The 23,520-nt window shown below is 42.1% G+C and overlaps 1 protein-coding gene across 3 annotated transcripts in view; it reads left to right on the top strand.

The window, feature by feature from the left end:
• The window catches only part of IDUA (alpha-L-iduronidase), a 353,735-nt gene that overhangs the window by 288,048 nt on the left and 42,167 nt on the right, over nt 1–23,520 (top strand). For all 3 annotated transcript variants that reach the window (XM_033916637.1, XM_033916628.1, XM_033916646.1), the window contains exon 8: nt 1,903–2,119. In XM_033916637.1, the coding sequence (XP_033772528.1) occupies nt 1,903–2,119 (217 nt within the window). The remainder of the gene's footprint in view (nt 1–1,902; nt 2,120–23,520) is intronic.

The raw sequence follows: 23,520 nt of genomic DNA, 5'->3' as shown, positions 1-23,520 counted from the left end.
CAAATGCACATTAAACAGATAAGAAGATAAAACTGATCCCTGAGGGACACTAGCCAAAAATAAGAAAGGTCATCCTCTGACTTTTCTTGCATTGATTGGCCTGAAAAGTAAGATCTGAAACAAGGTAAAACTCTTCTCCCAATATCTTCTATCTTTAACATCTTCAACAACATTTCTCGACTGACATTATCCAAAGCTGACAAAACATCAAGTAATAACATTACACAATAACCTCTATCTAAAAAACAATGGGCCTGATATTCTGGCTATGGAAGACAGCCTGGATATTCAATGCTGGTATGTTTCTGTTTTATGACCAGCTGTAACTTAACCAGTTAAGTCAATATTCAGCACCGACCAGTTAAGTTGTAACAAAGCCTGCTAAACTTAGCCATTCAGCACTGAATATTACCGGTTATTGTGCGATATAACCGGTTAACGTTTAGCCACTAAGACAAATATTGAGTGGAGATAGCCAGTTAAACTTTATTTAACCAGTCAGCGACCATTTATGGCCAGTTAATTAGCTTTGAATATTGGGGGGATAGAATCAAATAAGCGATGTTTGTGAAGCAAAGTTGCAACTTCTAAGTGTACATTAATATCTCCTAAAACAATTACATTCTGAAAATCTAGCAAAAAATTCTCCTATCAGTTGTAATAGCATCCCACCTTTGCAACACTTACGGTACATTTAGACCACAATGTAAAAATAAGATCCCTAAAAATGCCTCCTCACTGCACTGAACCAATAAATAATCTACACTGGGATCTTATCAACAGGAACCCATATATTAGTAATATTGTCAAGTCATAACCTTATAACATATTGTCAAGTCATAACTTTATAACAAATTGATTTTAACCTGCTATTTTGCAAGGGAGTTAAATTTCCCCTGCACCTGACAATAAACATACAGTCTGTTGCACTGAAGGCCTAGTGGACTTTTCTAAAGTCTCTTGTATATGCAAGGTGCCTCCAAAATGGCTGCCATGACCTCTTGCAACAGCTCGCGGTACTACACAAAGTACCACTAACTGCTGTGAAAGGTCACATCAGACATTTTGGATGTGCTGGTTGAAGGGGCAGGTGTAAGGGCACTGTGCTCCTGTCACAAACGACCCCCCACTGGATCACCAGGTATTTAGGTAGGCCCAGGGTGCCCACCTAGGCATGGGAGATAGGGGACCTGGCAAGTGTGATAGCTATTATACAACGTATAGCAAGTATAGCAAGTGTGATAGCTATGACATGGGCTGGGGTATGGGGGGCATCATGAGGGAGTTGGAAGGAGTATCAGGAGCTTGGGGGTTGGGATTTACCCCCCCAAAAAAACAACCCAACCCATATGTGGGTCCCGGCCCAATATACAGGCAGGGTCTGCATAAGATAATCAGCTGTCCTAAATTCAGCTGTAAATCTTATACAGACCCTGGCTGAATATTGCCAGCTTACCTGTTTATCTTACCTGCTTACCTTATGTGGGCTTCAGCTGAATATTGCCAGCGCCTGCATAGGCCCCAACTCCTCCCCTCATCTCCACATGGCCTGCCCCTGACAGCCTGCTTTTTTTTTGGAGGGGGGGGGAGGGGATGGCCATTGATAGGCGATTTAAGTGAGCTAGAGCTCACTTGCTCTGAATATTGACCCATTTGAAACTAACTGTGAATGTATCTTTTACCATTAGGTGATACCATTGGGTAATAGATGAGATTTCTCCCTATTCTGGGCTGTGAATGCTGTTCTACAGCATTTACCAGCTCTAGTCAAATCTGATAAGAACAAGTGAGGCTTAGGATCTGTATCCTGATCTTCTAAGTGACAGGACACTGCCTGCCTGCCTCTGTTGCCTTTTAATTTTGTTGATGAAATTTTCCATGCTCTTTGTTTTTATTTTAAAGATAATCGTCCAGCATCAAAACCTACTGATTTCAAATGCCAGCAACAATGTGAACTACAGTTTGTTGAGCAACGATAATGCCTTTTTGAGTTACCATCCTCATTATTTCACTCAGAGGACACTGACAGCAAGATTTCAGATGAACAACACAAAACCACCTCACGTTCAGATGGTGAGAAAGCCTGTGCTGACTGTGATGGGATTGCTGGCATTACTAGGTACATATACATGTTTTATTAGGCTAAAATGTTCTGAAGAGTAAGATATTTATGGCAGGGTTACGCGTTGTGTTGGAAACGGCAACCAGCACAGAGTAACCGCTACTGGATAAAGTAAACCGCTACTCGCAGCAAATCAAACATACACGCATGCGCTGAACGCATCACACACGCCGCACGCTTTACCAACTTCTCTGCTTTACAATTTGTCTGCCGGCAATGGAGCTATAGACGCACAGAGCCATGAAGATTAAAGTGCTAGTTAACAACATTTGGCATCTGTGCTAAATATGAAAAGACTGAATTTCTCTCTCTTTCTTATAGATCTTGAGGTTAATTGTAATCAGTTCCTGAGCTGCTTTGCACTGAAGAAACAAAAAACAATGTGGAGAAATGATGTTCCTGAGATGGACTTTATTAATATTAAAATATTAAAACTTGGCAAACCACATAAAAACCTCTAGGACGCAGTCCGCTGAAAAGCTTTGGACCCAGCACAGTCCGTGTTTCGACAGAATGTCTTCTTCAGGGGTCCCTATGAAGTCCTATGTTAAAGATACGTGGATAAAAATGCCAATCGAAAATAAACTGATCCGTAAAAGCTGTGCGCAGGACATGGGCTCAAAAAGCCGAGTGAAAAGCCCATGACCTGCACACAGTTTATACAGATCAATTTATTTCCAACTGGCATTTTTATCCACGTATCTTTACCATAAGACTTCATAGGGACCCCTGAAGAAGACATTCTGTCGAAACACGGACCGTGCTGGGTCCAAAGCTTTTCAGCGGACTGCGTCCTAGAGGATTTTATGTGGTTTGCCAAGTTTTAATATTTTCATATTAATAAAGTCCATCTCAGGAACATCATTTTTCCACATTGTTTTTTGCTTCTTCTTGGATTTGGCTGTGGAGATCATTGGGTCAATTCTCTTGTTTTCGCCAGCTTTGCACTGACACAGTTCATTAATTTTTGACTTCCATTGTCTCTGAGTTTTGCTACTTTATTAGTAACACAGAAAATCTATTTTCTATTTAATATTTAGACTGAAAGTTCACTCGAGCAGGGACTCTCTCCTTTGCGACTCTGTACAGCACTGCGGTCATCTGGTAGCATTCTAGAAATAATTAATAGTAATAGTAGTAACATGAATTCATGTATTTGTATCACATATTGAGAAATGATTTTGACATGGTAATCCTTTATGGCACCTTTGAAAATGGGTCCATGGTAGTAGTTATCTCATTTCTGCAGCTCTTTATTCTGGAGACAGAAATAAATTTGATCTGATGGATCTAGGAGGTAAAAATAATAATAATGAAAAAGATATACATGCATTAAGGTAATGCTTATCAATCTTTATGTGGCTGTGTGACCCTACACCAAATGATTGCAGTCAAATATAACTGTGTGTCCCTCACAGAGGTATAACATAATCATGCACCTATGGAGAATCCACCCAGGAAATGACCCCAAGCACTGTTTGTGTGACCTCATTTTAGGTCCTAACCCAGTTTGGGAACCTCAGCTTTAGGATGAATCAGTAATCTTCTCTGAAGGCACAGTATAGGTTTATTTGTTTATTTTTTTAAAAAAATTATAAATAATCAGAAATGGATTCTTAAAATCTCATAAGATACTAACACATTATGTACTTCTTGTGATATCACACCTCACAAGAAAAATTGCAAATAACTCTCATAAAACATAAAAGATTAGACACAAATCTGCTTTCACAAAAAAATACTCATGTCTGTGATGAGGGGTATTACCAAAGCAACCACCATCTATAATGGTATAACAGTTATTTGCATTTTTTTCCTGTCAGAAACAAAAAAATGTCAGTGAGGAAAAGTCAAAAGGCAATGAAATTTGAAACCAGCAACACTTTATTTCACTACCAGCTAGTGGTATACATGGGGAAATCCATACATGGAAAAACCCTCCACTAGCTAGTGGCATATGTGGGAAAACCTATACTGTACATGGGTGGTGTTGGTTCCAAGTTTCATCACCTTTGGACTTTTTCTCACTGACTTTTTGTTTTTGTTTTCTCCAGCATGAGGATTTTCTCCTTCATACTAGTCTTTAAGCCTGTTACATTAATAGGTGCTAGAATAGATGTGTGTGTGTGTCTTTCTTACTTTCTTTCTCTCTCTCTCTCCTTGGCCGCTTTCTGTCTGTCTGACTGTCTTTCTTTCTTTCTGTCTCTCTCTCCCCTTGGCCGCGGTCTGTCTATCTTTATTTTTTTGCTGTCTGTCTCCTTGGCCGCTGTATGTCTGTCTTTTTTTATGTGTGTCTCTCTCTCCTTGTCCGCTGTCTGGTTTGTTTGTTTTTCTTTCAATCTCTCTCCCTGGCCCCCTGTCCTTCTGTGTGTGTCTTTTTACTGCCACCTACCTGTCTTTCAGTGTGTGTGTCTCTATTTCTGCCAGTCTGTTTGGCCCCTGTCCTTCTGTGTGTGTGTGTAGATGTCAGGGGTATGTCGGGGGAATATTGGGGATGTTAGGGGGGATATCAATTATCGTGCCCCTTCTCCCACCTACCCTTTAAAAAAAAATAAAAATCACGCGTTGTGTTGGAAACGGCAACCGGCACAGAGTAACCGCTACTGGATAAAGTAAACCGCTACTCGCAGCAAATCGAACATGCACGCATGCGCTGAACGCATCACACACGCCGTATGCTTTACCAACTTCTCTGCTTTACAATTTGTCTGCCGGCAACGGAGCTATAGACGCACAGAGCCATGAAGATTAAAGTGCGCATGCGCACTAAAGATATTATTATATAGGATGATGGCCCCTTATAATATGCAATATTGATTGTGTGATTTTAATGTTAATTTCAGAATACTATAGACAAAGGAAACCATTCTTTCTTTCAGTGTTGCATGATTTATGTATTTTTTGTTTTGGTTAATAAAACATAACAGAATCTGTAAAGAATTCACAGGCTGATATTCAGTTACCACGGCTGGCATTCTGGCCTTGATTCAATAAAAGAGACATAAAGTTAGGTGCCTAGAATGACACGCCTAGCCAAGTGCCTAGATTGGCTAGGCGTGTTATTCTAGGCACTTAATGATTTTAAAATCTTAGAGCTAGATACCCAAAGCAAACTGATCGTGTACCGATTGCTTTGCGACCCCTTTACGAGCAAATTTCCCTCCATCCTGATTCACTTACCTCTCCTGCGATTCGCTTTGAATCCGTGCATGCAAATGAGAAGAAACACATGCAAAGTAGACAGGGACGCAATTCACCAACCAAATTTTCCAAACTGACTGGGCTGGCCGATCATCCCAAGAAGCGAATGCTGGGGACCAGTTGAAAATGTCTTTCCGACTCTCCGAAGCTCTGCTCTCTGCTGCCCCAAATCTCTCCTGCCTTGCGCCCCGATGCTCTTCTTCTGTCTGCTCTCCCCCAATGCTCTTCTCTTGCCTGCCACGAGCTACTCTGATCTCCTGCCTGCCCCAAACTTCTGCCTGCCCCTAACTGCCCTGATCTGTTCGCTGTCAGATCTGTCAAGGCCCTTTTCTGCATGGGGAGCCAGAGTGGCCCCCGGGGCTGTCCGAGCTGCTGCTGGTGGCGGCTAATCCCATGTTGGAGGCTCCCTCCGAGAGCTTCTTGCCGTTCTCTTTCAGGGAGAACTGCTTCTCACACTTGAAGCGCTTTTGCCGGCAGAGGTAGCAGCCATTCTCGAACATGTTCCCTTAGTCTGGGTGCAGGGTCCAGAAGGAGCCTTTGCCGGGCTTGTCCGGAGACCTCGGCACTTTGAAGAAACAGTTGTTGAAGGATAAGAAGTGGTGGATGGAGTTCTGCCAGTAGAAAGGGAAGAGGTCCATGATCCACTGGTAGATCTCTGGGCGACTGTTGTATGGCCCTGATCTCCTACCTGCCCCGACTCTCCCACCTTTCCCCGCAGTGCAAGCCCGTGGTTTTAACCCACGGGCTTAAGCAGGTTAAAACCATGGGCTCCATTAAAAAAAGAAAAAAAAAAATCTCTGCTGGGCCCGGAGGTCCAGTGCATGCACAGACCATGTACAGATGGTTTGCGCATGCGCTGGGATCGCTTTAGAGCGATGGGGCAGGCAGATGGGGGGGCGTTCCTCCAATCACCCCCATCTGCATATTGGGCTTTGGAGAATTCATTGTACCTGTCCGGGTGGGCCCGAATCAGGCCCAATTGGGCAGGTTTGTGAATCTAGCTCTTAATCGGCACCAATATGAAGCAATTAGCACCTCATAATTAGCTTAAATTAAAATTAATTGGATGATAGGCATCTACCACTTTCAGGTATTGTCCTGATCAATTATTGTAGAGCCAAGATGATCCCAAGGGGTTTAAGGATTAAGAAAATACCAATCATGTTCACGGACGGCCAATCCTTTCTAAACAAATGTTGTGCTATACTGAACAAATGTTCACTAGACTTAATTATCCTATTGGCAGAAACATCCAAAGAGAAAAGCAAGGATTTACAATCAATAATTAATGGTAAACTTTCTATATTGAGAGAAGAAGATCCAAACTATGGTTGGTTTTGATGGAAATCAATCAACGTCTGGATACTTTCAGACAGGAAATCAGACTTACCAAGCATAAGAAACTTAAGAGATGAAGATGACTATAAAAAGGGATATGTTTATCCATATTCAAAGGCTAAGCCATCCAGGGCAAAATATATGATGACACAGGTGAGGATACCACAGGAAGAAAATATTACGAATACAACTGAGCACAGTAGAAAGAGAATTAGGAGTGAATCTGGGAACACATATACTTCTCCCATGAACAGCCCTACTTTTACCAACACTATAATTTCAGTACAAAACCAAGACTCTGTCACAAGAGCCAAGAGCTTCGTTCATCCAACAACCTGTGGCATTTTTTTAGAGAAACTGTGGGACCGGAATAGGGCATTCAACAACAAACAATACATGTTCACCAACCACCAGTTTGTATCAATTAGTTAAGTTTTATTATTGATAATTTGATTGTTATAGAATATCATGTATTTAAAAAAAAAAAGAAAAAAATGTATTTCTTTTCTTTTCTATTTTGAATGGAGTTCTTTTCATAATTGTTTTGAATTATATATTGTAAACCGCTTTAATCCTTTTTTTGTTATAAATGCGGTATATAAAGTTTTTAATAAACATAAACACCGCAGAGGAAGAGGAGGAAGCCAACGTCCCTTGTATCAGAATCCATACATGAGCAACAGACCAATCAGAGAACTGAGTACACATCGACAGAGCAGCTGGAAATAATACAGAACAGTAATACTGCCGCTGATGAATCAATTCCTATATTTAATCTATCAAACATCAGCCTGTCCTATGATGAATTACAAAAGGGTTTAAATTTTATCCCCACTTGCTCCTATAATGCCTTCCACACAAGAATAAATTTAAGAGAAAACTACACATCATCGAGTTTGCCAGCTAAAATGTTCTCAGTAATGTGGAGACCTCAGTGGTGAGGAGGAACTCTAAATGAGTACCTCCAGGTCAGGAAGACCCATATACAGAGGCTTTCCACTCGTGTGTGGAAAGAGACATACAGTAAAACCTTGGATTATAAGTAACTTGGTATGCAAGTGTTTTGCAAGACAAGAAAAACATTTGATTAAATTTTAACTTGATATACAAGCAATGTCTTGCAATACAAGTACATACAGTATATACACATCACAACTGAGCCTATGGTTCTTCTCTCTCTAACGCTGCAAGAGTGTAGGACTGTTTCTAAATGAGCGAGGTCTTGCAATACAAGTATATATAGTATTTTGTATTAAAGTTTTTGGGTTGTGGAACGAATTATCTGGGTTTCTATTATTTCTTATGGGGAAATTTGCTTTGATATGAGTGCTTTGGATTACAAGCATGCTTCTGGAACGAATTATGCTTGCAAACCAAGGTTTTACTGTAATATCATTAGAAAATAAAAAGAAATGATAATATGTATTAGAAATGTTAACTTTTTTTCTTTTTTCTTCCTTTTCTTTTTTTAATGGAGTTCTTTTCACAAATTTGATTGAGTTGTGATGTAAACCACTTTGATCCTTTTTGGCTGTATAGGCGGTATATAAAGATTTTAATAAACATAAACATACTTCAATTTGACTAAGAACGAGTATAAAGCTATTCATCCCTTTCAAACAACCAGAAGATTGTTATCAAGCCAGGGGATAAGGGTGGTGGCATTGTCATCCAGAATAGAGAAGATTATGTAAATTAAATCGAACGATAATTACAGGACAGGAGGTATTATTCACCTTTGGAATGTGACCCCACACCGAAATTACAGGAAGAGATATCACAGCTATTAAAAATTGCTCATGAAGCAGGCTATATTACTTCAAAAGAAACATATTTTCTTACTGAAAAAAATCCCAGAATACCTACTATTTATATGTCACCAAAGATTCATAAGTCCACAGAAGCTCCACCAGGCAGATCAATTGTATCCAGGAATGGATTGATTCTAGAATCTCTCTACTTTTGTGGATTACTTTCTCCTACCATTTGTCCCTAAAATTAAAGACTCCACAGAAATGATAAATATGTTAACACAAATAGATGTGGATCTCTCTGATGTCACCCTTGTTACGCTAGATATAGACTCGCTATATGTAAACATTCCCCAAATTGAAGCTTTAAAGATAGTAGAAAATACCCTACAAAATAGAGAAATTGTGCAAAGAATACCAAACTTTTTTATTATCACGTTGGCAACATTTGTACTAACTCAGAACTACTTTATGTTTCAAGAATCTTTTTACCAACAAATCAAGGGAAAGGCGATGGGTGCAACAATGGCCCCCGATATAGCCAATTTATAGGTTGCGTACTTTGAAGAGAAATATTTGACACAGTATTCTTACATGAAGAATGTCATATTTTACAAACGTTTCATTGATGACATTTTTCTATTAAAGGAAGGTGAAATCATAGAACTAGAACTTTTTTTGCATGGCTGAATACTAGAGACAAAAATCTGACGTTCAAGATAACATACAACAACAATTAGTTTCCTGGATTTACACATCACTAAGCAATCTAGTTCCTTCATTACTAAGACTTATAGGAATCCCACAGACAGAAATTCCTTTTTGGATTTTAGCAGTTACCATCAAAGTACTTTAAAGAAAAATCTACCATTTAGTCAGTTCATATGTACTAAGCGTATATGCACAGATGAAGGTGACTTCAAGGAACAATCAAGATATCTAGCCAAGAGATTCAAAAACCATGGGTATCCAGGTGTGTGCATCCAGGAAGGTTTTTTGAAAGCCAATTCCTTTGACAGAACGTCACTACTACAAGATCGAGCGAGGATATACCCTCCTGAATTAGTATGTACTTTACAATACTCTTACATGGCTCGATACGTGCAGAAAATAATTCTCAAAAACTGTCCTATTATAGAGAAACATTCATGCTTTAAAAATACATGACCAGTCATTCTCGAGAAATAGAAATTTAAATGAGAAATTGGTACCATATTTTTTTATCACCTCTTAGTTCTGATGATACATCAGTATATGCTGGGCATCGTGCCTACAGAAACTGCAGTGTGTGCTAGCACGCAATGATCATTGACAGTTTCACTAATCCCAGAACTGGACTTGAATTCAAGATTTGGCGTAATTCAGATTGCAAATCCGCCTATGTCGTATATTTAATACAATGTCCATGCAAAAAGGTCTATATTAGCAAAACAAAACGTATGATAAGAACGAAAATCGTCAAACACCGCAGTTGTATCAATAGAGGAGAAATGTCTGCACATGCTATGGGCCATACTGTAAATGATTTAAAATCTTTTGTGCTAAAGAAAATTAAACAGAGTGTAAGAGGTGGAGACATCGACAACATTTTAATACAAGAAGAACAAAAAATGAACTTTGATTTCACTGCACAACAAAGTTTTTGCTTCCTGAACACTGCTGGGTGTTTCTTATAGAATTTTGGGTGCTGATCATGAATATTACATCAAAAATTACCCATCACGTACCATTTCAGAGAAATCTTCAATTTTGTCGTGATTTTTTCTTATATTTGGATGCAAACAATTTTTTCTCCCATAAGTGTCTTATCAACAACGGTTTGTGCCGCCTGGGTATGTCCATGCATAAAATCTAGCCAGGTTGGAAGCTGTTTTATGGAAGATGACATCCTGGGCATGTCTGGGCAGGTCTGAACGAGCTTGCGCTGTCTCACCATGCTATAATGGTGGCTTCCATACACCGATCCTGCTCATTTGGTTAATATAGATAGTCCGTGTGTGTATATAGTATCAGTATAGTAAAGTATAGTAGTATAGTAGCTGTAGCAATATAACAGTAAGTAAGCTTGATGCTATAGACGTTTTGGTGTCGGGCAATATGTCTCGTCGGTGTCGTAACAGCCGCGACACATTCTGCTATATCTGTGGGGAATATACACTTACGCCTCAGAGACGTTCAATGACTGCCCTTGTAAAGAAAGCCTATCATCTGTATTTTGGCTGCAAAATAGGTGATCAAGACAAGCAATGGGCGCCTCACATTTGCTGTGCGACATGTGCTGTTAGTCTGAGAGCCTGGCTCAGAGGTACTCGAAAGACGATGCCATTTGCTGTTCCGATGATATGGCGAGAACAGAAAGACCATGTGACGGACTGTTATTTCTGTTTGACTAATGTGTCTGGTTTCTCTGCCAAAAACAAGAAGTCAATTGAATATCCTAATCTGCCTTCAGCAATGAGACCCATGCCACATGATGACAGTCTTCCAGTTCCGAAACCACCAGAGGATTGGACCTTAGACGAACCAGATGAAGAAACTGCAGTGCAGGGTTCTAACAGTGACATTGACCCGGATTTTGAACCATCCTCATCAGGCGATCCACATCTGATAACACAGTCCGAATTGAACGATTTGGTCAGAGATTTGGGTCTGTCAAAAGCAAAAGCTGAGCTGCTAGGTTCGAGACTGCAGGAATGGTGTTTGCTATCACCAGGTACGAAAATTTCTGTGTTTCGAGACCGGCATCATGATATAACCAAATTTTTTGCACAAGTCGACAGTCTCTGTTTCTGTTGTGACATTGAAGGATTGTTCTCGGTCTTTGGTTGTGATCACAACCCGGAAGAGTGGCGTCTTTTCATTGATTCGTCAATGTTAAGCCTGAAAGCTGTTCTGTTGCACAATGGCAACGTTTATCCTTCAGTACCTGTTGGCTATGCAGCACATATGAAAGAAACATATGAGAATATGGAAATGTTACTAAAGTATGTCCAGTATACCAGGTATAACTGGAATATCTGTGGAGACCTCAAAGTCGTTGCTCTGTTACTAGGACTGCAGCTTGGCTATACAAAGTACTGCTGTTTCATCTGCGAATGGGACAGCCGAGACAGAGAGTCGCACTATTCTAGAAAGAACTGGCCACTCCGTAAAAAGTTAGTTCCAGGACAGAAAAATGTAGCACATGAATCGCTTGTTGACCCGACAAAGATATTTTTGCCTCCTCTTCACATTAAACTGGGACTCATGAAGAATTTTGTGAAAGCAATGAACAAGGAAGGGGAAGGTTTTCGTTATTTAAGACAGATGTTCCCAAGAATAACTGATGCCAAGATCAAAGAGGGTATTTTTGTTGGCCCCCAGATCAGACATGTTATGAGTGACAAGCAATTTGAAGATCTGTTAGTTGGGCCGGAAAAAATTGGCTGGAAAGCCTTGAAAGACGTTGTTGACAATTTTCTGGGCAATTACAGAGCCCCAAACTACATTCAGCTGGTAGACAAACTTCTCAAAGCATACAAGAGAATGAAGTGCAATATGTCACTCAAGATTCATTTCCTCCATTCACACTTGGACTTCTTCCCCGCAAATCTCGGTGCTGTGAGTGACGAGCACGGTGAAAGGTTTCATCAAGACATAGCTACGATGGAGAAACGATACCAGGGCAATTGGAATCCGTCAATGCTTGCCGACTATTGTTGGATGCTACAACGTGATGCACCAGACACTGAATATAAAAGAAACTCGGGAGCAAAACACTTTTAATTCTGTTTCATTTAGTCGCTTGTGCGAAACGTAAACTTGACTATATATTTTATTGTCAGTAAACATAAAAATGTCTATTTCTCATAGTTCTTACGTGATGCAGTAAAACCAAAACCATATTTGAGCATACCAAGTTGGTACCTGTCATAATCACCAAAAACTTTTCAGGAATCAAGACTTAACCAAAAAATTGTTGTGCAGTGTTTTCAATGTCTCATCCTCCCATGGCCTGAACTCTGATATAGATTTTACAGTGTTCATTTAAGCTCTTCTGGTCCATCATTCTATTAATCTAGACATATTTTATTCATTCATATTATTTTGTCATCATTCATTTCATATTACTGTATACAAAACTTCCTCATTTCAGTAAACTTCTAATTTCATTAATTAAACAGTGATATGTATCACATTTGCACTGTGATCCAATATGTAAATTAAACATCCCTTATTTGGTGCCTTTTATACTCTCTTTTTACTCTTATTCTTTTTACTCCTTTTTATATAAGCTGCATTTAAGATATTTCTTGTTTTAATTTTTTTCAGGCAAGTGCCAGCGCTACCCTTTTCCTTTCCTCCTTTTTTTTTTTTCAGTAACAGTATCTTTTGCTTTCTTCTCAAAAAGTTTTATAATGGTTTTTCACTTCTCATTTTACTTTTATCTATCTACATTATTTGATACCTCCTTTTTAGCCATTCTTTAGTTAGGTTCTGTCCTGACAGCTCTTCATGTTAGTTTCAGTGCATTTTCACGTTTTTACATTTTGATTTAACATACAATGACTGATGTTTCTAATGCCTTTTAAAGTTGATTTTGTTTTATTGTTTTTTGCCTTTTGATATTGATTTTTTTTTTTTGTAATATAATCTTTATTGAATTTCAATTTTTTTTGTTATTATCATAAAAAATTTATATGTTTTTTATTGGTATGACATCACTTTTTTGCATCAAAGTCAAGCCTCTTACTGATTTCTTTCATATTGTGAAGAGATGTGCAATTGGTCTCTCTTTTGATGATGTCATTTTTTGCACCAAAAGGAAAACTTCATTTGCTTTCAGTTTCAATGGACACTCATCTAATAGTAGCGCGATTTAATTTCAGCAGCGATTTTAGCAGCAAATCTTTGTTTGGTGAGTTTTTTGACTATTTTAATTTTGGTTTTATCTTTGCACCAATTAGAGTTCAAGACTTTTTTCTATTTGGTTAATGGAACCAAAGTTTTCCTGTTTGTTTGCCCTTTAACCCTTTCAGGACCATAAGGATCGTAGGCCAATTTTTGTGGTTTTGACGACATTTTTATGGTAAAAAGGGCTTGCAGATGCCAAAAAATTGATTTTTTTTTTGTGAAATATCATTATTTTTTTTTTAAAAAAATCACACTTCTGGCTTATGGACAGTGTGGCAAGTGAATCTTCTCGTCAATCTGGCAACGACGCTAATGAATGAATGTCGGAACCAGTTTGTTTACATAAAGGCAGTATCATATGGAATCCGTACATATCAAATTTAGAACTGTAGACTATCCCAATCAAAATTTATAGGATTTTAAAGTTATGGGACAAATATGTCCCTTGGTCCTGAAAGGGTTAAGGTTCATACATGTGAGAGGCAGGCACGGATCTACTATTTTAGAGGTATCTTTTCATCTTTTCTTTTCTTTTATTTCCTTCATTTTCCTTCTGTTTTTGACCTTTTAAACTTAATGGCTTTGCTTCTTAACGGTATTCATTTGAACCACAGTCCTTTATTCCATGAGACATTTTCTAGTTTGATTGCCTATACACTGCCCCCATCGACTGGGCATGTCTAATTTTACATTGTTTATTCCCATTATTATAGTCTGATTTTATTTTGTTCTTTTATGATTTTCATTATATGTTTGTATCTTTAATTCAAGATGAGATATGTTTTAAGCTGTTTTTCTTAGCTGTTTCTAAGTCTTCTGCCTTTAGTATTATTTATTATCATTATTTATCCTGATTGCTTTCTATTTGTATACATTTTGCTGCTCTATCTTACAGGCTCTTTTAAATATACCCTGTTTCAGCTGAAACACGGACCGTGTTAGGGTCTAGGAAACAGAGGATTTAAAGACTGTCTTATGCCTCACTATACATATATTTCATATATGTTACATGTGTCAATTTTTGTGTATATGCTATATGTTAGGGATGCACAACTCCGGCCCTCGAAGGCCGATTCCAGTCAGGTTTTCAGGATTTCCCCAGTGAATTTGCATGAGATCCATTTGCCTGAACTGCTTACATTATTGTAATTGATCTCATGCATATTCATTTGGGAAAACCTGAAAACCCGGCTTGGCGAGACCCGAAGTTGTGCACCCCTGCTTTATGTGTTATATTTTTCAATAAATTGTTGACTCTTATAGTTGATATTTTTCAATAAATTGTTGACTCTTGTGTCCCTTCCCCACTCTTCTTTTTGATATGGCCTAATAGAGAATGACACGGTGAAAAAATTTTGTCCCTGTCTCCGCGAACTCGGTCCCCTTCTTTACCCCGTCCCTGCAAGCTCAGTCCCCACCCCATCCCCGCAAACCATCTGATCCCATCCACACAAGCCTTGAATAGTTATGATTTTATATTCAACTTATTTTATTAAAGCATAAAAAAAACAATATTCTATACAATTGTCATTTTATAAACACAAATAATACAGAGCAAGGATCAAAAAAAACCCTGTGTTCCCTCCCCTTAACAAATATCCCCTCCACTATCGAGAAAACTGAATAAACCAAACTATTACAGAATGCTACACAGAAAAATCATGCTAACAGAATACCGCAGTTACACATGGCAGGAATAGTGTTAGGGGAGTGCAACTAGGGCAATTGCCCCCTGGTCAGAGAAAGCCCTAAGCCAGCTGGAAACTAAAGAAGCATGGCCTTGGCTTTGCAGTCCCCAGTTATGTCTAACACCAGCTCTAGCAAGATACAAATTTCAAATCTGATATATTCTAATCACAAAATAGAAAATAATTTTTTTCCTACCTTTTGTTGCTTTGTCATTTTATTCTTCAAATCATGTTGATCTCAGGTGCTGGTCTCTGGTTTTCTCTTTGTCTTCTCTTAAATCATGTGCAAGGGTCTCCTGACCATTTGACATTTCTTCTTTCTCCATGCTCATTATCCATCTTCTATCTCTGTGTTTGTATTGTTCCCCATGTTCAGGATCTCCATTCTCTATGTCTCCTATACATCCCTTTCTAGTATTTCCCCTGTGCCCATCTCCCTGCCTTCATCATCCCACCATTCTATGATGCCCTCCCCCTGTGTACAGGGAGTGGGGAAAGAGAGAGATAGAGCCAGGGTACATCTTTCCCACTCCCTCTACTGCCACATCCAACATTTCTCCCTCTCTCATACCCCGGATCATGAGCAGCATTTTTCACCATTGCCCATCAGCCCCATTACCAACATTTCTCCTTCTATCTCCCATCTCCAGCACCATGCCACACCTCTCCCTCCATCACTATGTCCAACATTCCTCCCCCTTGCATCCCCTTCAATCTGTCCCTCTGTTCCCTCTCCACCACCATATCCAACATTTCTCTGTCAAGTTTCAAATTTTGTTAAATCGCCTATACAGAGTTTCTAGGGGATGTACAGTTAAAATAAATAGGTTGCTTTACAAAGACCATACAAATAACATCACAGATTGGACATACAAACTTACAGATACATAGTTAAGAGGGAGGAACTATAATATCAGAAAGAAAAGAAACATAACAGGTAAGAACATAAGGAAAGGTAGGTTTGATTTTCTCTGAATCTGCTAAAAGCCTTATTAAACTTACAGGACATCCTGATAAGGACGGGTATCCCAGGACAAGCAGGTAGCATATTCTCACTGATGGGTTGTGTCACCGACGGAGCCCTGGTACGGACACTTTAAAAACTTGGAAAGTTCTTGATGGCCTGCACCGCGCATGCACGCATGCCTTCCCGCCCGACGTAGGCACACGGTCCCTCAGTTTCCTAGTTTCCGCGGAGCTAAGAAGTCGCGTTTCAACGGCTGTTGAAAATTTTTTGCTGTCTTCCCGCTCACATGGCATATTTTTCTTTATTTTCTTTAATTCTTTTCCTTTTGGTTCATTTTTTTAAAAAAACTTACCTCTTTTTTACTTTTTCACAGCTCCGGCCCAGCGGGGCCTGTTGCCACATTCAGGCCTCGACCTTCGATTTTGCTGAGGCCATGTTTCCCTTCAGGTCCCATCCACAATCGGGTTTTAAGAAGTGCCAACGGTATGCTCGCCCTATTTCCCTCACAGATCCGCATCGCTGGTGCCTTCAGTGCTTTGGTCCAGATCATAGGGCTGATTCCTGCACCTGTTGTCCATCTCTTCAGAAGAGGACCCTCAAAAACCATAAAATTCAGCAGTGGTTACTCTTCGGCGCTGGTATGGAGGGTGATTTGTCTACGCCGAAATCGGTGCCACATTCTTCGACATCGCAAGATTCTTCATCGGTGTCACACTCAGTAGGTAAGCCGGCTAAGAAGCCTTCCCCTACTCCTATGGGTCCTTAAGTCTCTCATGCAGTGAGCCAAGTCCTGCAGACCTCGAGGTGCCCTAAAAAACACTCGTCTCCAATTAAGGTGAGTACCTTGTCATCGGCCTCCTCTTCTCCAGAGCGCAGAGCGGCACCGAAGGTACCAGTGAAAAAAGCAAGCAATCTTTGGATGATAAAATTTCAGTGATAATGCAAGTCCAACTTAAAGAGCAGTTGCAGCTCATTCTACCTGCCTTGCTGCCACCAGCTCCCCCGGTGCTGGTCCGGTCTGAGCCCGTGTTATCGGCAGCGACCCTAGCGGTACCAATTACTTCTACCTCTGTGGTGTCTACCCAGACCTTTCGACTTCGGCCCCAACACCGATGTTTACGGAGCCAGTGTCTCCTACCGTCCCTCCGCAGAGGGCTTTTTCGGTGCCGCATGCTCCAGAGTTCATGTTGGAGCCGGTTCGACACCATTCTTCTGCCCATACCTCTCCTGACTCGATGTCGGTCAGATCAGGTAAATCGGTGCAGAAGACTAAAAATATTGAGTCCTCGTTGCTGGGTGCCAGGGACCGTCTCCCACTGGTGCGGGACTCAGATCTTTGGGGAGATTCAGAAGAGCCACTTATCTCAGATGATGAGGCCTTCTCGGATGAAGATCCCTCCTCCCAAGAACCTGTTCCTAAACCAGAACAGACTTCTTTCTGCAAATTTTTGAGGGAGATGTCAGAGGCACTTTCTATCCCTCTAGAGTCTGATTCCAAAAAATCTAAGGCATTTTTGGATGCTTTAGATTTTGATCAACCACCTAAAGAGTTTCTTTCAAGCTCCCTTTTCATGATATTTTATGGGAGACTTTTTATAAAAATCTGGAAACTCCTTTGACTGTTCCTGGTGCTCCTCACAAGCCTGACGCCCTCTATTGAATAATTTCTATTCCGGGTTTTGACAAGCCTCAGCTTCCTCATGAGTCCCTCCTGGTGGAGTCCACTCTGAAGAAGTCTGCAGGGGCCAGTGTATATGCTTCTGTCCCTCCTGGCATAGAGGGTAAGACCATGGACCCAGGGCAGGATTAACCAATAGGCCAAGTAGGCACATGCCTAGGGCCAAAAATGGTCAGGGGGGCCCGATGAAGGAGGGCATCAACATTGTTTTTTCCAAACAGCGATGGGCCCCTACAGCATCGATTGGCAACGTGGGCCCACCAATCGGCAACATGGGCCCCACCCCGATCGGCAACGCGGCCCCCCCCATCGACGGAAAGTAAGACAAGCAAGCAACGTGGGTAAGAAAGGCAACAGGAACTGTAATTGTGCAAGCGGTGCTGCTTGCCTAAAGCTTCCCTCCGACGCAGCTTCCTGTTTCCGCCTGGGTGCTTGGTGGGGTGGGGCAGGGGGCCCAGTGTACTTGTGTGCCTAGGGACCCTTGATGAATTAATCCTGCCCTGCATGGACCGCTTTGGCAAGCGTTTATATCAAAATGCCATGCTTGCCAACCAGTCTGGCAATTATGCTTTCCATTTCTCATTTTATCTCAAGCACTTAGTTCAGCAGGTCTCTGCTCTTCAGAAGTATCTTCCTGAGCACAAGGTCCCTCTTTTGCAACAATATACTTCCAGTGTATTGCAACTGCGTAAGTTTTTGGTCCGCTCCATTTATGATACCTTTGAACTTACATCTCTCGCTACTGCCATGGCTGTGGCTATGAGGTGGATTTTAACCACCAAGACCGCTTAGCCAATGCTCCTTGTTTGGGTGATGAGCTTTTTGTGGAATCTTTAGATTTCAGCAATCAGAAGTTATTCGCTCATGAGACCAGGTGGCACACCTTGATTAAAAACAAGAAAAAGCCTCCACTTGCTCGCCCTTTCAAGCCACAGTCTTCATATCAGCGGCGTTTTACTGCCCGCCCTCTACAGGCTCCTGAGTCTCAATCTTGTAGACAATGGCAGCAACAGCAGCAGAACCTCGTCAACAACAGCAGAACAAGCAGACTGCACAACCTAAAGCTGCACAGCCTTTTTGACATGTTTCTCAGGGACATAGCCAGTCTTCCCATTTTTCCACCTTGCCCTCACCCCATTGGAGGTCGACTTCAGTTGTTCATCGATCGTTGGGAACTCATCACGTCGGACCTTTAGGTCCTCACCATCATTCATCAGGGTTACTCTCTAAATCTTCAGACTCTTCCACCAGACAGTCCTCCAAAAGAGTCTGCTTCGAACCCTGCTCAGTACTCTCATCTTTTCCAAGAGGTTGCAATCCCTTCTTCTACTCAATGCCATCGAAGAAGTTCCTCTCGATCAACGGGGCCGGGGGTTCTACTCCCGTTACTTCCTGGCTCCCAAGAAGACCGGAGATCTCAGACCCATCTTAGATCTCAGAAACCTCAACAAATTTTTGGTGAAGGAGTTCAGGATGTTATCCCTTGAGCTTCTTTATCCTCTCATCGATCAGAACGACTGGCTATGCTCCCTAGATCTCACGGAAGCCTACACACATATACCTATTCATCCGGCTTCCAGGAAATACCTCAGGATTCAGATCAATCGTTGTCATTACCAATACAAAGTTCTCCCCTTCAGCCTGGCATCTTCTCCCAGAGTATTCACGAAGTGTCTGGTTGTAATGGCCGCATCTCTCCGTTCATACGGTCTTCAGGTCTTTCCTTACCTGGACGACTAGTTGATCAAGGCTCCCTCATCTCAGGAAGTGGTCCATGCAACAACTCAGACCATTTCTTTCCTTCAGCTTCTGGGATTCGAAGTCAACTTCCCCAAATCTCATCTCATTCCAACTCAGCGCCTTCAATTCATTGGAGTGATCCTAGACACCACTCTCGTGAGAGCGTTCCTTCCACCGGATCGTCTTCAGACGTTCATCCATCAGCAAGTGCTTCCACTTCAAAACATCTCTGCCAGACACATGATGGTTCTTCTGGGCCGCATAGCTTCCACTGTTCATGTCAACGCCATTGGCAAGACTCCATCTGCGGACTCCTCAGTGGACTCTGGCGTCGGATCATCTTTCACAGCACATATCTGTGACATCGTCTCTTCTACACTCGCTTCAATGGTGGTTGACCTCCTCCAATCTTTCCAGAGGTCTTGTTTTTCACTTGCCTCCTCATCACAAGATCATCACGACAGACGTGTCTCCTTATGCATGGGTAGCACACATAGATGATCTGCAGACTCAAGGTCTTTGGACTGCCAGGGAAAGAAAGTTTCACATCAATTTCCTGGAACTCAGAGCGATGTTTTATGCCCTCAAGGCATTTCAACATCATCCTCTGCCCTCAAGTCCTCCTCCTTTGCACGAACAATCAAGTAGCTATGTACTACATAAACAAGCAAGAAGGCACGGGCTCTCTCCTGTTGTGTCAGGAAGCCCAGAAAATTTGGGCTTGGGTGTCAGCTTGCAATCTGTTCCTGAAAGCTGTCTACATTCAAGGAGAGAAGAATTTACTAGCAGACAACCTCAGCAGAATTCTTCAACCTCACAAATGGACTCTTGACCCTGTAACTCTCCAGTCCGTATTTGCTCAATGGGGCACTTCATAGGTGGACTTATTAGCAGCCCCTCTCAATCACCAGTTGCCCAAGTTTTGCTCCAGCCTTTACTCTCCTCTCCGTCTGGCAGCAGATGTGTTTCTTTTGGATTGGACGGGTCGGTGTTCTATATGCCTTCCCTCCTCTTCCTCTCATGTTGAGAACTCTGTTCAAGCTCAAATGGGAAGCAGCCACCATGATTCTCATTGCTTCATGGTGGCCCAGACAACATTGATTCTCCCTTCTACTTCAACTCAATTCCAGGGAACCCATCCTGCTGCCAATATTTCCTACTCTGCTTACTCAGAATCAGGAATCGCTTCTACATCCCAACCTGCAGTCTGTACACCTGACAGCATGGTTTCTCTCGGGCTGAGTTCCTCTCAAATTATCCTCTCTCAGCCTGTCCATCACATTATTGATGCCTCCAGGAAACCGGCCATGCAGCAGTGTTACCAACAGAAGTGGACTCGGTTTTCTTCCTGGTGTCTTCTTCATCATCATGATCCCACTTCCTTGGCAGTGGAATTGGTGTTGGATTATCTCCTTTTTCTGTCTGACTCTGGACTTAAATCTACATCCATTAGAGTCCATCTCAGTGCTATTACTGCTTATCATGAACCAGTACAGGGAAAACCTCTGACTGCTCATCCCTTAGTATCCAGATTCATGAAGGGGCATTTTAATGTGAAACCACCTCTCAAGCCCCCATCTGTAGTCTGGAACCTTAATGTGGCTCTTTCCAGTTTGATGAAACCACCATTTGAACCAATGGCCACAGCTCATCTCAAGTTTCTTACCTGGAAAGTGGTCTTTCTCATTGCTCTTACCTCTGCCAGAAGGGTCAGTGAGTTACAAGCACTAGTAGCAGATCCCCCATTCACAGTTTTCCATCATGATAAGGTGATTCTGCGCACACATCCAAAGTTTCTGCCAAAAGTTTCACTGTTCCCTCTAAGCTGAGCAGGTGTCCTCCAGCTGCATTGCTACCACTAGGGGGTGGAATATTTTCAGTCGCTAAGAACAGGTATGTTCCCTGAAGTCCTGCAGAACTTGCCTGTCCCTCACAATTGAAAATGTGACAGTAAAACAACACCCTCTATTGGTGAGACTGTGGGTGGAGGACTCCTGCTCAGCTTAGAGGGAACAGTGCGGCCGGCTTGTCTCTGACTTTCATCTCAGTCAGTCGATTGTCTTACCAGTTTTTTTCCCTAAGCCTCATTATCATCCTGAGGAAGCGGCTTTGCATACTTTGGACTGTAAACAAGTTTTGACTTACTACCTTGATCGTACAAAGCCTCACAGACATTCTCCCCAACTCTTCATCTCTTTTGATAAGAAACAAGTTGGGGCATCCTGTTTCCAAGAGAATGATTTCCAACTGGCTCGTTGCCTGCATCTCGTTCTGCTATGCTCAGACTGGGCTGGCTCTGGAGAGCCGTGTCACAGGCCAAAAAAGTTAGAGCTATGGCATCTTCTGTGGCTTTCCTCAGATCTACTCCTATTGAGGAAATCTGTAAAGCTGCCACCTGGTCCTCAGTTCATACCTTCACTTTTCACTACTGTCTGGAGTCTTTCTCCAGGCGGAATGGGCACTTCAGCCAATCTGTTTTACAAAATTTATTTTCCTAATGGCCAACCTTCCCACCATCCCATTCTGTTAGCTTGGAGGTCACCCATCAGTGAGAATATGCTGCCTGCTTGTCCTGGGATAAAGCACAGTTACATACGAAAAACGGCTTGACAAATTACAGCTATACTCGCTCGAGGAGCGCAGAGAGAGGGGGGACATGATCGAGACGTTCAAGTATCTTACGGGCCGCATCGAGGCGGAGGAAGATATCTTCTTTTTCAAGGGTCCCACGACAACAAGAGAGCATCCGTTGAAAATCAGGGGCGGGAAACTACGAGGTGACACCAGGAAATTCTTTTTCACTGAAAGAGTGGTTGATCGCTGGAATAGTCTTCCACTACAGGTGATTGAGGCCAGCAGCGTGCCTGATTTTAAGGCCAAATGGGATCGGCACATGGGATCTATTCACAGGGCAAACGTAGGGGAGGGACATTAAGGTGGGCAGACTAGATGGGCCGTGGGCCCTTATCTGCCGTCTATTTCTATGTGTCTATGTTTCTATGTGTTATCCAGGGACAGCAGGCAGATATTCTCACAACCCACCCTCCTCCCTGGGTTGGCTTCTTAGCTGGCTTATCTTAACTGAGGGACCGCGCGCCTACGTCGCGTGGGAAGGCACTCATGCATGCGCGGTGTGGGCCATTGAGAATGTTACTAGATGAAGAATCCAAAATTTTTGACAGTGAACGAATCATCCGCAACCTGTAAAAACATTTTCCTAACTACTGCGCTGATTTGTTCATGTTAGGATAGTTTGGAATCGAGTATAACGCCTAGTAATCTTGTTGAGGTGACTACTTGTAATGGTGTTGAATTAATCTAGATAGGGCAAGAAAGGTTAATTTTCCCTCTCATACTTCTCTTCCCCATGTATCTCTACCTCACTCCTCTCTCTCTCCATGCCCAACAGTTTTCCTTTTTCTTCCTTTCTCCATGTGCACCATCTCTTTCCCTCTCACTCACACACTCAAGCCCTATCTCCTGTTCTATTCATTCCCTACCTCCCTTGTGTCCCAAGTTCATGCCCCCTCCCTTCCTTTTGTATCCCGGGTTCGTGTCCCCCTCCCTGCCTTCCAGCCTTTGTCCCAAATTTATGCCCCTCCTATGTCCCAACGCGCTCCTTCCCCCCTCTTTTCTCCCTTTGTCCCACATTATCCCCTCTCTCCCTTACTTGTTTCCTTCAGGGCCGTCCAGGGAGCATGCCCCCCTCCACCAAAGCCAACCCAGAAGGCTTCCCTCTAATGTCAAAACTGATGTTGGAGGGAAGCCTTCCGGGTCAGCAGGGGATCCCAGTTACCTCAACAGTCCTCCTTCCAGCTGGGCTGCTCCTTCCTGCTTTTAGCGGCACTTGTTTTCAGGGACATGAGCAGCGTCGGAAAGATGGCTTCTGGGTCAGTCATCTGCGGCATGCAAGAGCCGTTTGCATGCATCCCTACAAACATTAGAGGGAAGCCTTCCAGATCAGCTTCGGCAGAAGGGAGCCTGTTTATAAATGAAATCCCCATCAGCGGCAGCGGCGAATGCATTGGGTGCGAGAGTAGGGGACTGTTCGACCCACGATAGGGAGGGAGGGTAGCTGCTGGACTTGCAAGGTGCTGTACCTGCTACACCTGCGATCGCGAGTGGAGCTGCTGGATGTGCGA

This window comes from Geotrypetes seraphini, chromosome 1 (assembly GCF_902459505.1).
Source record: "Geotrypetes seraphini chromosome 1, aGeoSer1.1, whole genome shotgun sequence".
Lineage (NCBI taxonomy): Eukaryota > Metazoa > Chordata > Amphibia > Gymnophiona > Dermophiidae > Geotrypetes > Geotrypetes seraphini.
The sequence above is the reverse complement of the archived record's forward strand: the minus strand, read 5'-3'. Positions and strand labels throughout refer to the sequence as shown.